This window comes from Chionomys nivalis, chromosome 18 (genome assembly GCF_950005125.1).
Source record: "Chionomys nivalis chromosome 18, mChiNiv1.1, whole genome shotgun sequence".
NCBI classification, from domain to species: domain Eukaryota; kingdom Metazoa; phylum Chordata; class Mammalia; order Rodentia; family Cricetidae; genus Chionomys; species Chionomys nivalis.
Window position 1 is genome coordinate 4,029,904 of NC_080103.1, and position 14,017 is coordinate 4,043,920.

Sequence of the window (14,017 nt, forward strand, 5' to 3'; positions counted from 1 at the left end):
TGGGACTATGGGGTCGATTACACCCAAACTACCACAGCATCTCACATATCTTAATAAATGACAGAAACCCTGAGCTGTCTCTTCTATCTGGAATGGTTGATTTTAATATCCACTTGCCACTAACTAGAATCACTTGAGTAGGGAACCTCAACTGAAGAATTGCCTTTGTTATCTTAATAGATGTGGGGAGCCCTACCCAAAGTGTGGGTGGCAACTTTAAGTAGCTGCTCAGATTTAAAAAGGTAATGACAAGAGAAGATTATTCAACCTTTGGTAGCTTGGCTTCATGGAGTTGATTTCTTTCGCTGCTGCTGCTGCTGATTCCTTCACAGATTCCTTCACAGACATCAAAACCAGCACCTCCAGATTGCCATGGGTGACCAAGACCAGTAGCTCCCCCAAAACCCTCCAGACTGGGACAGCCAAGGCACTCAGCCTCCAGGCGTGAGCAGCTACTGGGTTTCAGCCTCTCAGGTGTGAAGCAGCCAGTGTTACCATTTCAGTGTAAAGTGGCTTAGCAAATTCTTTACATCTGTGTCTCCACCATGTCGGCTCCGTTCCTCTCGAGAACACTAATAAGCACGACACGTACCCCAAGTGCCTTGTGCGATGATTTACACTCGTGGGTGCCTATGAGAAACATGTAGACTAATCATATGCTTCGGGGCTAGGAGTGTTCCTTGGGGGCACAGCATATGTTTAGCATGCAGAAGGCCCTTGGTTCAATCCCTGAGCACACAAAGAATGTACTGAGCAGGTTCCACCTCCAGCCTATGAAAGGAGAGAAAAGAAAGCAAACGTAGTATCTTTGTTCCACAGTTCATTTATCGAGTTGGGGCAGGTGATTTAACAACAGACTGCAATATAAGACTGGGAGAGAACCCTTGTTGCTTTCCTGCCCAGGACCCAGTTGTGATAGGGAAGCTTGCAAGTTTTCTAAAATAGCCATCTGTTGTTGGGCAAGCTGGGTCTGAAGCTGGAGGTTGGCACACACACTCTCTAGGAGTCCTAGGCATTCCTTGGGCTTCTGGCCAGCTCCTGAAGGAAGAGTGATGGAGGAACAAAGGGGCAAAGGAAAGAGGCTTTGTAATTGCAGTGAGGTTGGAAGGACACCATGAGAGAACTAATCCTCCCAGGTACAACCCAAACCAGACGCACTTCTGCTCAGCAGTCACCTCCAGAGGCTTACCTGTCAATTTTGTTTTAATTTGAAATCAATTATTACAACTCGCCCCTCCCCTTCCTACTTTTCTTGTAGTGTTTATGGTCATCTGGTATACTCAGTAATAGCTCGTTTGCCTAAGTTCCCTGCTTGGGTGTATGCTTCCGGAAGGCAAGGACTTTATCTCGTCTACTTTAGGATCTCCAGCATCTAAAGAAGTCACTGGATGGGGCTGGAGAGATGGCTCAGAGGTTAAGAGCACTGGCTGCTCTTCCAGAGGTCCTGAGTTCAATTCCCAGCAACCATCTGTACTGAGATCTGGCATCTTCCTCTGGCGTGCGGGCATACATCGAGGCAGAATGTTGTATACATAATAAATAAATAAATCTTAAAAAAAAAAGAAGTCACTGGACACCAGGCAGTGGTGGCGCACGCCTTTAATCCCAGCACTCGGGAGGCAGAGACAGGTGGATCTCTGTGAGTTCGAGGTCAGCCTGATCTACAAGAGCTAGTTCCAGGACAGCCAGGGCTACACAAAGAAACCCTGTCTCACAAAAAAAAAAAAAAGTCACTGGACATAAGTATTCAAAACACATTTTAAAAACCGGGTGGTGGTGCATGCCTTTAGTTCCAGCACTCAGGAGGCAGAGGCAGGTGGATCTCTGTGAGAAGCCAACCTGTCTACAGAGTGAGTTACAGAACAGCTAAGGTTGCACAGATAAACCCTGCCTCGAAAAAAGAAGGGAAAAGAAAAGAAAAAAAAAGAAACTAAAAATTTGGGCATGACAGCACATGCCTCTCAGCCAAGGCAGAGGCAGGTGAATCTCTATGCATTCAAGGCCACCTGATCCACACAGAGAAGTTCCAGGACAGGCAAAGCTACATAGTGAGACTCAGTCTTAAAAAGAAAACAACAATAAACTTTGGGAACTGAAAAGATGATCCCATGGCATGGCTACGGACTTATGGATTCCAAAAGCAAGGCTGCTAACAGTTGCCTGCAATCCCTCTTGCAGGGGACCCACTGCCGTCCTCTGGCCTCCACAGGTATTAACATGTATGCAGTGCACAGACGTGCATGTGGGCAAAACACTCATACATTAAAATATATTTTTAAAGCTATTACAAAAAAGGGATTGGTTAAGCCAGGTGATGGTGGCACGCGTCTTTAACCCCAGAACTCAGGAGGCAGAGGCAGGTGATCTGTGAGTCTGAGGCCATCATGGTCTATAGAGAGTTCTAGGACAGCCAGGGCTGTTACACAGAGAACCCTATCTTGAAAAACAAACTAAATAGATAAAATTTAAAGATGTCTGTTTGTAGAGGGTTTTTTTAGATTTATTTATTTATTTTATGGGTACGCGTGTTCTGACTTCATATGTCTATGCGCCATGTGCATACAGTGCCCATGGAGGCTAAAAGAGGGTGTTAGATTTGGAACCAGAATTATAAAATAGTTGTTAGCTGCCATGAAGGTCCTGGGAATTTAATCCTGTCTTCTCACAGTAGCCAGTGCTTTTAACCACCAAGGCATCTCTCTAGCCCCGAGGATGCACCACCACCACCTGGCAGAATGGCCTTCTTGAGTCTACTCTCTCCACTTTCCAAGGTCTAGCCCAACAGATATGGATTACATCTGGCTCCTAGACTCTATTAAAAATGGAATTTGTGATGGTGGTGCACGCCTTTAATCCCAGCACTTGGGAGGCAGAGGCAGGCGGATCTCTGTGAGTTTGAGGACAGCCTGGTCTACAGAGAGAGTTCCAGGACAGGTTCCAAAGCTACAGAGAAACCCTGTCTCGAAAAACCAAAAAAAAAAAAAAAAAAAAAAAGAGGGTCTTACTGTGTAGCCTTGGCTGGCCTGGAACTGAATATGTAAACCAGGCTGGCCTTTTAGACCTCCACTTAAACCTTTGAAAATTTGACTTGAGCTGGCATGGTGTAGCGCATCAGCAATCCTAGTGCTTGGGATGATGAATCAGGACGCAAGTATGAGCGCTACACAGTGAGTTCCAGGCTACAGAAGAACTCAAAACAACAACCAAAGAAGAAAAAATGCTGAGCTGGGGTCTCAAACAGCCCATGCTGACCTTGAGCACTCCGCGTAGCTGAGGGTAAACTTGAACTTCTAATCCTCCTGCCTTCACATCCCAGTGCTGGGATTACAGGCACATGCCACTCTGCACAGTTTGTGTGGTTCTGGGCCTTGTGCACACCAGGGAAGAACTCTACCAATTGAACTATATTCCCACCCTGAAAAAAGGGTTTTGTTGTTGTTGTTTCGTGGTTGGTTTTTGTTTGTTTCTTTGTTTGTTTTGCTGAGTGGGTGAAACCTAAGTCCCTTTTAAGGACCTGAAGCTCCTTCATTGTCTCATTCCAACCATTCTTTGTGATCAGTTTAATTTCTTTGTTTGTTTGTTTTCGAGACAGGGTTTCTCAGTTATGGAGCCAGTCCTGGAACTTGTTCTGTAGACCAGGCTGGTCTCGAACTCACGGAGATCCGCCTGCCTCTGCCTCCCGCGTGCTGGGATTAAAGGCGTGCACCAGCCCCGCCGGGTTGCCAGTTTACTTTTTAAATGTTTTCAACTGCGTTGTCCGTAGGTGGCTTAGTTAACAATAATTACACTACCTGCTTTTGGGGCTATGGCTACTTAGAGTTGAGCTTCCCATAAGTATTCAAGTATCCACTGACTTCCCCAGGAGAAGATGAATGAGTCCAAGCTAAAGTTCCCACCTCCTTCCCTGGTCCCTTTTAACTATCAGGAGTAGCAAGCAGAAAGACTGTGGTCTCACCCCTGCCTAGTTGAGCCAAGGAGCTAATAAATGAGAAAAGAACAGGATCAGCAAAACTGGGAGGAAGATGAAAGCAACAGAGCTAAACAATCAACATGTTACACAGTGAAAGCAGGCAACGGGGTTGCTTTGATGAGGAGCTAGCACTGCCCATGGGAAGCTCAAGATACTTTGCACCTTCTGCCCCTGCTGGGTCTGCTTGGGAAGCTTTCCCCCACCAAGCCTTACCTGAAGGCAGCTCTGTTGTCTGGATGTTCAAGAAAGTGGCTGGCAAGGAATTTGCTTGAAGATTAATATAACTGGGGGAGGGTTTTGCTGGACAGAGACACACAGCATTATCTTCCTCTTTGGCTGAAAATCAGTGACTAAATCAAAACTCATTCTAACAGGGATTAGCTCGCCTTCCCCTGCCCCCTCTCCTCTCTTTTAATTGTGAGAGGATAACCCAGGCTGGCCTTGAACCCAAGACCCTCCTGCCCTGGCCTCTCAAAGGTGGGACTGCAAGTGTAAGACCGCCTTTCTTATTAAATCCCTGCACCTGGTTACAAAAGCAGACACCAGGTCCTACCCGTGGACCAGGAAGACACACAAAGAGATGATACAGAAACCAATGAGAGTTAACTGAAACCAGGCATGGCAGGAGGAAAAGTCTAATTTATTTCCTTGATCACTACTGTTATAGTTTTGGCCCTTTAAGGGGAAAGCCACGCCCACTCCCTGCGTATTCCCCCCCTCCCCCGTGCGTCTCTCCCTCTCCCTCCCCCTCCCTCTCTCTCTCCCCCCTCCCTTGGAGCACACGTTTTCCCCCTTCTGTCTCTTTCTCCTCACTCTGCCCCCCACTTCTCCCTTTCCCCTCCATAACCCTCTGAATAAATATTCAAAATGTTATGTCTGTCCATGTCTCTGTCTCTTGTCCGTCTCCCCCTCCCCCCGACTCAGCCGCGAGCCGCTCTGGGGTTCGGCACCGGGACCGCTCGCATTTCCCTCCGCTAGCTGCTCCAACCCGCCCGCCTCACGGCTGCTCTAGAGGAGACCCACTAGCATTTTTAAAAAATCATAAAAACTACTCTACTAGACACTGAGAAATACACAAAAGACATGTACAGCATAGTTTCTTAGCTGCTCATTATCAGCTTAGGGAGACAACTGAATCAGGTGAAACATCTTCAGGTTCATGGTGCAAGTAATTCCAGGACCTAGGAGGTGGAGGCCAGTGGATCAGAAGTTCAAGGTCAACCTCTGCTACACAGGAAGCTCAGACCAGCCTGGGTTATACAAGACTCTCTGTGGACAACACAAGGATATAGTGAGTCTTAAAACCTGGGTAAACTTGTGAGGCAGAGGCGGGCAATCTACAAAGCAAGTTCCAGGACAGCTAGGGCTACACAGAGAAACCTGTCTTGAAATTAAATAAATAAATATCCACAAAAAAATACCCTGGGTAAAAGCAAGGTTTCTATTGGGGTTGTGGGTGTGCATGGCCAGCTAAGGCCACATGTAAACAAGTCTAAAGAGGCGAGGGGAGAATACAATGCAGGCATATTACAGGAGGCCGAGCCTCTAACAGACCCCGCATGACAAACACGCTGCCGAGAGGTTTAGCCTTTTACCCTTCTCTCTTGCTTGCTAAACCATTAGATTACATTCCTAGAGCTAACACCCAAGGTCTGTTCCCTTGTTTGACCACTAACTCATCCTGAGACTAAACTCCAAGATTCAGCAATCAAAATTCATTATTTGGCTACACTGGTTAACCTGTCCAACTAGGACTCACTAACTCACCCTATAAGATTTTTTTTTCTCTTTAAAAAAAAATCTGCTGGTTGCTGTTTGCTTTTGCCCAATCCAGAGGCAGTGTCCCCTCCCTCCCCAACTTGCTTGTCCCTCTATGGTAATAAATCTCCTTTATAGTAAGAAGAATGTGGAGTCCTGGTGTGTTCTGATCCAACTGTGAGGGGCCCCCAACCCTTACAGAGGCTCCCTGTGGGGACATTTAAGCTTTTAAGGAGCAGAATAGGAAAAAAGATAACATAAAAGGCAAAAATAAGACTGGAGGGTGAGAAGCCCCAGGAAACTGCCAGTCAAGCAAGGAGGAGGAGGAGGCAGAGAGAGAAGGGGGCAGTCACCACTGACATTTGGATGGGCCAGAGAAGCCTCTCTGTGGAACCAAATCTGAGATGTTTAAGTTTCTCTTAACATAATAAATAGCCCCTCAACCTTTAAGGTAAGAAAGTATAAGGGGGGCTGGAGAGATGGCTCAGAGGTTAAGATCACTGACTGCTCTTCCAGAGGTTCTGAGTTCAATTCCCAGCAACCACATGGTGGCTTACAGCCATCTGTAATGAGATCTGGTGCCCTCTTCTGGCCTGCAGGCATACATGTAGACAGAACACTGTATACAGAAGGAAGGAAGGAAGGGAGGGAGGGAGGGAGGGAGGGAGGGAGGGAGGGAGGGAGAGAGAGAAAAGAAAAGAAAGTATGAGGAAGTAGAGCTGGTGGCTCACGCCTTTACTCCTAACATCCAGGAGGCAGAGGCCAGCAGGGATTTCTGTGAGCACTAAGAATAGCCACATGTCCGTCCCATCCTGGTCTACAGAGCGAGTTCTAGGCCAGCCAGGACCACATAGTAGGACCCTATCTTAAAAAGAATAGGAATTGGTCGTTAACACTTAAAAATCATATTTCAAGTCTGGAAACATGGCTCAGCAGCTAAGAGTGTGGTGCTCTTCCAGAGCCCACTGCAGGCAGCTCATAACCACCAGGAATGCCATCTCTAGGGATCTACATAGCAAGTTCCAGGTCAGCCAAGGCTACATGGTGAGACCCTGACTCAAAAAAAAAAAAAAAAAAAAAAAAAGGCCAGGTGGTGGTTGCACACCTTTAATCCTAGCACTCCAGAGGCAGAGGCAGGTGGATCTCTGAGCTCAAGACCAGCCTGGTCTACAGAGAGTTCTAGGACAGGCTCCAAAGCTACACAGAAACCCTGACTGAGGAAAAAAAAAAGATCAAATTGTCTTTTAATTAGACATATTAAATATAATGAGTTGCACATGTTAAAGTTTTTTGTTTTTCTGAGACAGTCTTGCTATGCAACCAAGGCTGGGTTGGTACTCTTTATGTATCCCATGGTCCCTTTGAACTCACGACAATCCTCCTGCCTCAGCTTGACAAGTGCTGGAATTCTAAGAGTGATCCACATCTGGCTCTAGAAAAGATTCTAAAAATGGTAACTATGTTACCTTTGGCAAAAACAGTCCAACCAGAAGGAAAAACTGACTCTGAGGGCCGCTGAGTTCCATTGCAGATATTCACCCTTCTCATCTACGGAGTAACTGTCACTCTGGCAAATTATTCTTCCCCCAGACACCTTCCCTTTTTTTTTTCTTTTTAAGATTTATTTATTTATTATGCATACAATGTGCTGTTGGCATGTATGCCTACATGACAGAAGAGGGTGCCAGGTCTCATTACAGATGGTTGTGAGCCACCATGTGGTTGCTGGGAATTGAACTCAGGACCTCTGGAAGAGCGCCAGTGCTCTTAACCTCTGACCCATCTCTCCAGCCCCCACACTCCAGCTTCTCAACACTGAAAATAGTCCAGTGGCCCAGCACAGGGAATCCTGGCGCCTCACTCTCAGCACCTGTGACGACAAGCTGTTGAGCCACTCGTGCCACAGGACCAACCAACGGACAATGACGTGTGTCACCACAATCACAACACTTGGGAGGCAGACTGGAGGACTGCAAGTTCTGGGCTAACCTGGGCTACCCAGAAGACTGTCTCAAAAAAAACAAAAACAAAAACAAAAACAAGTAAACGCATGGAAGGAAGGAAAGAAGCTGCTTTTTTTAGTTGCTGTGCTGGGAGGACATAAAGTTGTGCCTAATGAGGGTACTGAATGTGGTCAGTACACCATCAGAAGTGGATACAAGCAAGACTAGCAGCAAGAAAGGACGAGGACAGAAGGAAGAAAGATGGTTCCAGTCCCAGATTGCTGGCTTCTGAAGCTCTTGAGCACCTGAAACTTTACACAAATCCCTAAATTACCTTTTGTACTCAAGGCAGCTTGAGTTGGGGTTCTATCATCTAATTATAATCACATTTTCAAGGTGAAAGTAGGAAATCAAACAGAAATGCCTATAACAACAAGGGGTGGTACTAAGTTTGGGCAGAAGGTCAAATTGCTAGTTAGCCACAAAAAGGGAATAAAGAAGCTACAGAAATAAGAACCAGTGGTGGTGGCACATGCCTTTAATTCCCAGCACTCCAGAGGCAGAAGCAGGTGGTTCTCTGAGTTCAAGAGTTTGAGGCCAGTCTGGTCTACAGAGTAACTTCCAGGACAACCAGGCTACACAGAGAAACCCTGTCTTGAAACACCCTTCCTCCCCACCAAAAAGAAAGAAAAGAAAAAAGAAGGTAGCTCCCTATAGCAAAGAAAGAAAGAAAGAAAGAAAGAAAGAAAGAAAGAAAGAAAGAAAGAAAGAAAGAAAGAGAGAGAAGAAAGAAAATTCCTCAAGTATCTGAAGGATGAAACAGAAGTGGCAGAGTGTAGAGAACAGCAGTGAATGGCAATGGCGCGCGGGAAAGCCAGGCCCAGGAGAGACCTTAGGAGGTGTGGACCAGAGTGGGGCTCAGTCCACTGTTCGATCCCCAGGACCACATAAAATAGGTATAAAGTGGTGGAAGCAGGAGGATCAGGAGTTCTAGAATCCTCGGCTACACACTGAGTTCAAGTCTATGAGACTGTGGACAGACGAGGGAGGAACTAACAGCAGCAGCATGTTTAATAATGGGGTTGCCAAAGCCAAGGCTACTGCTGAGTAAGGAAAAAAAGAAGGGAATGGCAAGATGGCTCTGGGGTAAAAGCAATGGGAACCAAGCCTGAGAATTTGAGTTCAATCCCCAGAACTCACATTGTAGAAGGAGAAAACTGACTTTGGCCAATTGGCCTCTGACATGCATATACACACAGTGGCATGCACTTACAAGCTCTGGAATGTACCTATGAATAAATATGCGTATAATTTTAAAAGATCAAGAAAGGATAGGGCTGGCGGTTTAGCGCAATTTTAGAGTATTTACCTAACCTGGGTAAGAGCCTGGGTTTGATCCCCAGCACTGATAGGGAAAAGACAGGAAAATTAACTAATTCGTTTATTTCCACAGGTCTAAGACAGCTAAGTGCCTCCAGTATGTCAGTGGAGCTGGAGGAAATGCCCTGAGGAATAACCTCAGACAGGGTAAAAACAAAGAAGGCTGGGGTCAGGGGTGTGTCCAGTGTTGTTAGGAAAGATGGTTTTTTCTTTCCCCCTTTTTGAGGCAGGGTCTCATTGTACTCTGACCTTCTTACCTCCACTTCCCCAAGTGCTGGGATTACAGGTGTGGGACACACATCTGCCAAGAAAAATGTCTTATTCTTGTCCATTGTTCAAAGTACCAGAGAAGAAATTGCCTATAATGCCCATTTCACATACGCATGCCAAGCTTGGCAATGTCTAAATGTCACTGATCCTACAAATTCGGAAGTCTCCTTTGCTCTATCAGCCGCTCGTTTTTGTTTGTTTTTAAATCAAATCTTTGATCATTTTTTTTTATGTCTCTGAGTGTTTCGCCTGAAGGTATGCATATGTAATACAGTGTGCCTGGTTCCTTTGGAGGCCAGAAAGAGAGGGTCAGATCACCTGGAACTGGAGTTACAGACCACTGTGAGCTGCCATGTGGGTGTTGGGCACTCAATACCAGTCCTCTGGAAGAAATGCCAGTGCTCTTCAGCTGAACCATCTCTCTGACACAGGGTATGGAGATACAGTCCTGGTTGACCTGGAACTCACTGTATGTCCCAGGCAGGCTTTTTTTTGGGGGGGGGGGGATTTTTCGAGACAGGGTTTCTTCGTAGCTTTTTGTAGACCAGGCTGGCCTCGAACTCATAGAGATCCACCTGCCTCTGCCTCCCGAGTGCTGGGATTAAAGGCGTGCACCACCACCGCCTGGCTCCAGGCAGGCTTTGAACCTGTGACGATCCTCTTGCCTCTGCTTCTCATGTATGCAATATCACACACGCATAAACAATGCTTTTTTGAGACAGGGCAATGCAACTCAGGCTACCCTGGAATTTGCAGCTATCCTCAGACTTATGAGGGATGGGTTTATAGGATAAGGTCCTCATGTGCAGCCTCTAATACATGTGTATGCACCACATATATACATACATGCATATTTCTTTTGTGTTTGTGTATGTGCATGTGTGTGGCAGCCAGAGGTCTACCTCACTTATCTTCTTCAGTTACTCTCCACTTGTCTAATTTTATGTGTATGGGTACTTTGCATGCATACCTGGTGACCTTGGAGGCCAGGTGAGGGCATCTGGAATCGGAATTATAGACAGTTGTGAGCTGTCATGTGAGTGCTGGTAATTTAACCTGTGTTTTCTGGAAGAGCAGTCAGTGCTCTTAACTGATGTGGGATTCAATCTATGGCAGGGCAGAATAAACCAGGCAAGAAATCAGAACAGAGATATACAGAGAAAGTAGTCAGGGAGACGCCATGTAGCTGCCGAAGGAGAAGGACCCAGAACCTTTCTGATAACCACAGCTTCGTGGCAATACATAGATTAATAGAAAGAGAATCCCACACCACTTAACTGCTGAGCCATGTTTCCAGTTCACTCAACTTTATTTTTCAATATCCTTTTTTTGGGGGGAAAGGGGTAGGAGCAGGGTCTTTCTATGTAGCCCTGGCTGTCCTGGAACTCACCATGTAGAGCAGCTTGGCCACAAAGTCACAGGGATGTACCTATATCTGCTTCTTGAGTGCTGGGATTAAGGTTCTCTGGCCACCACAGCCAGGCTCATTTTATTTCTCTGAGACAGAGTCCCTCATCAAATTTGGAGCTTATCAATTCAGCTAGACTGTTTGGCCAGTGGACTTTATCCACTGAGCCATTTCCCCAGGCCCTCGGATATCTTTTACAATGATCCTAAGAAGTAGGTAGTATTAGCAGCACTATACTTGAGGAATCCCATGTTTGGGAAATGTGGTCAGGATTCTATAACTGTCACATAACAGTGCCAGAATTAAACCTGGGTCTTCAGACTGCACAGCTGTGTTATACTTACTGAGAAACTCTATAAAAAGAACGTATCAAAGCCAGGCATGGTAGTACATGCCTACTATCTCAGCAGCTGGGAGCCTGTGGCAGGTCTATTGCAAATTGGAGGCCAGGATGGACTATAATAGCAAGAATCTCAATAAAAAAAAAAAAGAATGCAGGGCAGTGACAGTGCACATCTCTAACCCCAGCACTAGGGAGGCAGAGGCTGGTGGATCTCTGTGAGTTCAAGGCCAACCTGGTCTACAGAGTCACGTACAGGACAGCCAGGAGAAACCCTGTCTCAAACAACAACAACAACAAAAGCTGGATGCAGCAGGTCATGCCTATAATCCCAATATTGGGATGTGGGGTGCTTTGGCAAAAGAGTTGTCTCCAATTTGAGGCCACTTAGGCTACAAGATGAATTACAGGACAACTATGGCAATGAAGTGAGAGCTATCTCCTCCTTCACCCAAAAAATCCCCACGTCCTTTCCAAATAAGTAAGTTACCAGGCCAAACAAACACAAAACCAGAGTCATTTCTGCAAATGCTGAGTAAACCAGACAGTGGTGGCGCAGGCCTTTAATCCCAGCACTCAGGAGGCAGAGGCAGGCGGATCTCTTTGAGTTCGAGGTCAGCCTGGTCTACAAGAGCAAGTTCCAGGACTGGCTCCAAAGCTACACTGAGAAACCTTGTCTTGAAAACAAACAAGCAAACAAAAATAAAAATAAACCCAAATGCTGGTAAATAAAGAGGGCTGGCTTTTGAGGAAGGGGAGGGGCCGTGACACACCTTTTTGGTCAGTAGGTTTACTAGTCTGCTGCTCCATCTCAACAGCAACAGGTGCAGTGCCTGGGAAAGAATCAGGAGACCACAGTCAAACAAGTCTTGTGTTTCCCAAGCTCGCCCCAGCAGATCCAAACTGGCTACAGCTGCTCTAATGTTGGGAGGCAGAAGTATGATAGTGTATACTGTCTCATAGTTAATACAGGTATCTGCTTTTTAAAAAGTTTAGTTATGTGTATATGTGCATATGGAGCTGGAGTTACAGGTGGCTGTGAATCCTGGGAACTGAACTGAGGTTCTCTGCAAGAGCTGTATGCCCTCTTAATCACTCCCAGATGTATGTAGTCCAGGCTAACAAGTCATCAAAATCGCTCTCCTCTTGTTTTTTTGTTTTTTGAATATTTTATTTATTTATTACAAATACAATGTTTTGTCTGTGTGTATGCCTGCAAGCCAGAAGAGGGCACCAGACCTCATTACAGATGGTTGTGAGCCACCATGTGGTTGCTGGGAATTGAACTCAGGACCTTTGGAAGAACAGGCAATGCTTTTAACCACTGAGCCATCTCTCCAACCCCTCTCCTCCTGACTCAGGCTCAGGAGTTCATTATAGGAGTGTGCCACCACACAAGGCAAATGATTGTTCTTAACTGGATCATTTTCTTTTCTTTGTTTTTCGAGACAAGGTTTCTCTGTAACTTTGGAGGCTTTCCAAAGCCTAGCTCTTGTAGACAAGGCTGGCCTCGAACTCACAGAGATCTGTCTGCCTCTGCCTCCCGAGTGCTGGGATTAAAGGCGTGCGCCACCACCGCCCAGGCTGGATCATTTTCAGTTCTTTTCAGAGGTGTTATTTGTTTCATTGTCTTTTCACTGGAGAAGACAGACCATACCAAATCCAAATTTTAAATCCATCACAAACATGTCATGAATCTTCGTGTCTTCTAAGTGTTTAACTTCTAGAGTCTTTTTTTTTTTTCCTATGTGGGGTACTCTGGCAAGAAGGTAATCTCCAATTTGAGGCCAGCCTGGACTCCATGGGGAGTTCCGGGGCAATTGTGGAGCTCTCACATGGTAATAGAGTTATTTAAAAACTCTAGCTCCCTCTCCTTTGTCTGAAGATTGGTGGTCGGGGTGAGCGGTGAATGATACAGCTGAGATAAAACAGGTTATTGCAGGAAGGTGAGTAGTCCTCGTTCATTATGTCTTACTGCCGTAAATGTATTTTCCCAAGAGGTAAAAAAACTTAGAATTTAGCAGGGCGGAGGTGGCACACGCCTTTAGTCCCAGCACTCGGGAGGCAGAGGCAGGTGGATCTCTGAGTTCGAGCCAGCCTGATCTACAAGAGCTAGTTCCAGGACAGGCTCCAAAGCCACAGAGAAATCCTGTCTCGAAAAACAAAACAAACAAAAAAAACCCTACAACTGGGGTTGGAGAGATGGCTCAGCGGTTAAGAGCCCTGGCTGTCCTCCTAGAGGTCCTGAGTTCAACTCCCAGCAACTGAGATGTGGTGCCCTCTTATGTCATGCAGGCATACATGCATGTAGAATCATGTAGGTAAATAAATAAATCTCTTTTAAAACAATAGGACAACAGTTAAGAGCACTAGCTGACGCTGCAGAGGACGCGGGTTCAGTTCCCAGCACCTACATGGCGTATCACAACTATCCTAAACTCTAGTTCCAGGGGATCGGACTTCCTCTTCTTACCTCCTCGTGCACCAGGCATGCCATGTGGCGCACACACACACAAAAAAAAGTGAGTACATCTAAAAAACAGGATTTTGGTTTGTTTAAAGAAAAACAGAGTCTAGAAGAGGTAAACCACAACTCCCAGCATGCTCGGGGGCAGAAAAGGGCCGTACCCGCCACACCCTGTGAGCAAACAACTTCCACTGCCTCAACCCTTCCGGCCACGGCCGCTATCCCCGTACCACTATTCCTCCCGGTTGCAAAAGCTGCAATAAAAAGTGGAAAACTGTCGTGCCTTTCTTGACTTTCACGGTCGGACGAGAACCGATGGACAAAACAAGAGTTTCATGACCTCACCCGCAGCATTAATTCAAAGCCTCAACCCCAGCACCCGCCCTTGTAGTTGGTACGCATGCGCTGTAGCGAACCAGCCAACCGGCCGAGCCTCGGCGCTTGCGCAGACATTCCGTCTGCACGCGGCCGGGAGCGGCCA

General features: G+C 46.4%; 1 protein-coding gene across 1 annotated transcript; it reads right to left on the minus strand.

The window, feature by feature from the left end:
• Positions 1-820: 820 nt before the first annotated feature.
• On the minus strand, positions 821-11,898 carry Tsacc (TSSK6 activating cochaperone). Its single transcript, XM_057793875.1, has 3 exons — positions 11,843-11,898; positions 4,184-4,306; positions 821-1,038 (listed from the first exon to the last, which is right to left on the minus strand). Exons 1-3 carry the CDS (start codon positions 11,877-11,879, stop codon positions 821-823), a joined length of 378 nt encoding a protein of 125 aa, XP_057649858.1. The 5' UTR covers positions 11,880-11,898.
• Positions 11,899-14,017: the final 2,119 nt, after the last annotated feature.

What these genes read in the sequence shown, in the direction of transcription:
- Tsacc (XM_057793875.1), bottom strand. Translation starts at nt 11,879, where the DNA reads ATGGAGCAGCAGACTAGTAAACCTACTGACCAAAAAG. An exon ending in TAAACCTACTGACCAAAAAG is followed by an intron (nt 4,307 to 11,842) that starts GTGTGTCACGGC and finishes ACTGATTTTCAG; the next exon opens with CCAAAGAGGAAGATAATGCT. An exon ending in GACAACAGAGCTGCCTTCAG is followed by an intron (nt 1,039 to 4,183) that starts GTAAGGCTTGGT and finishes CTCTTCCTTCAG; the next exon opens with GAGCTGGCCAGAAGCCCAAG.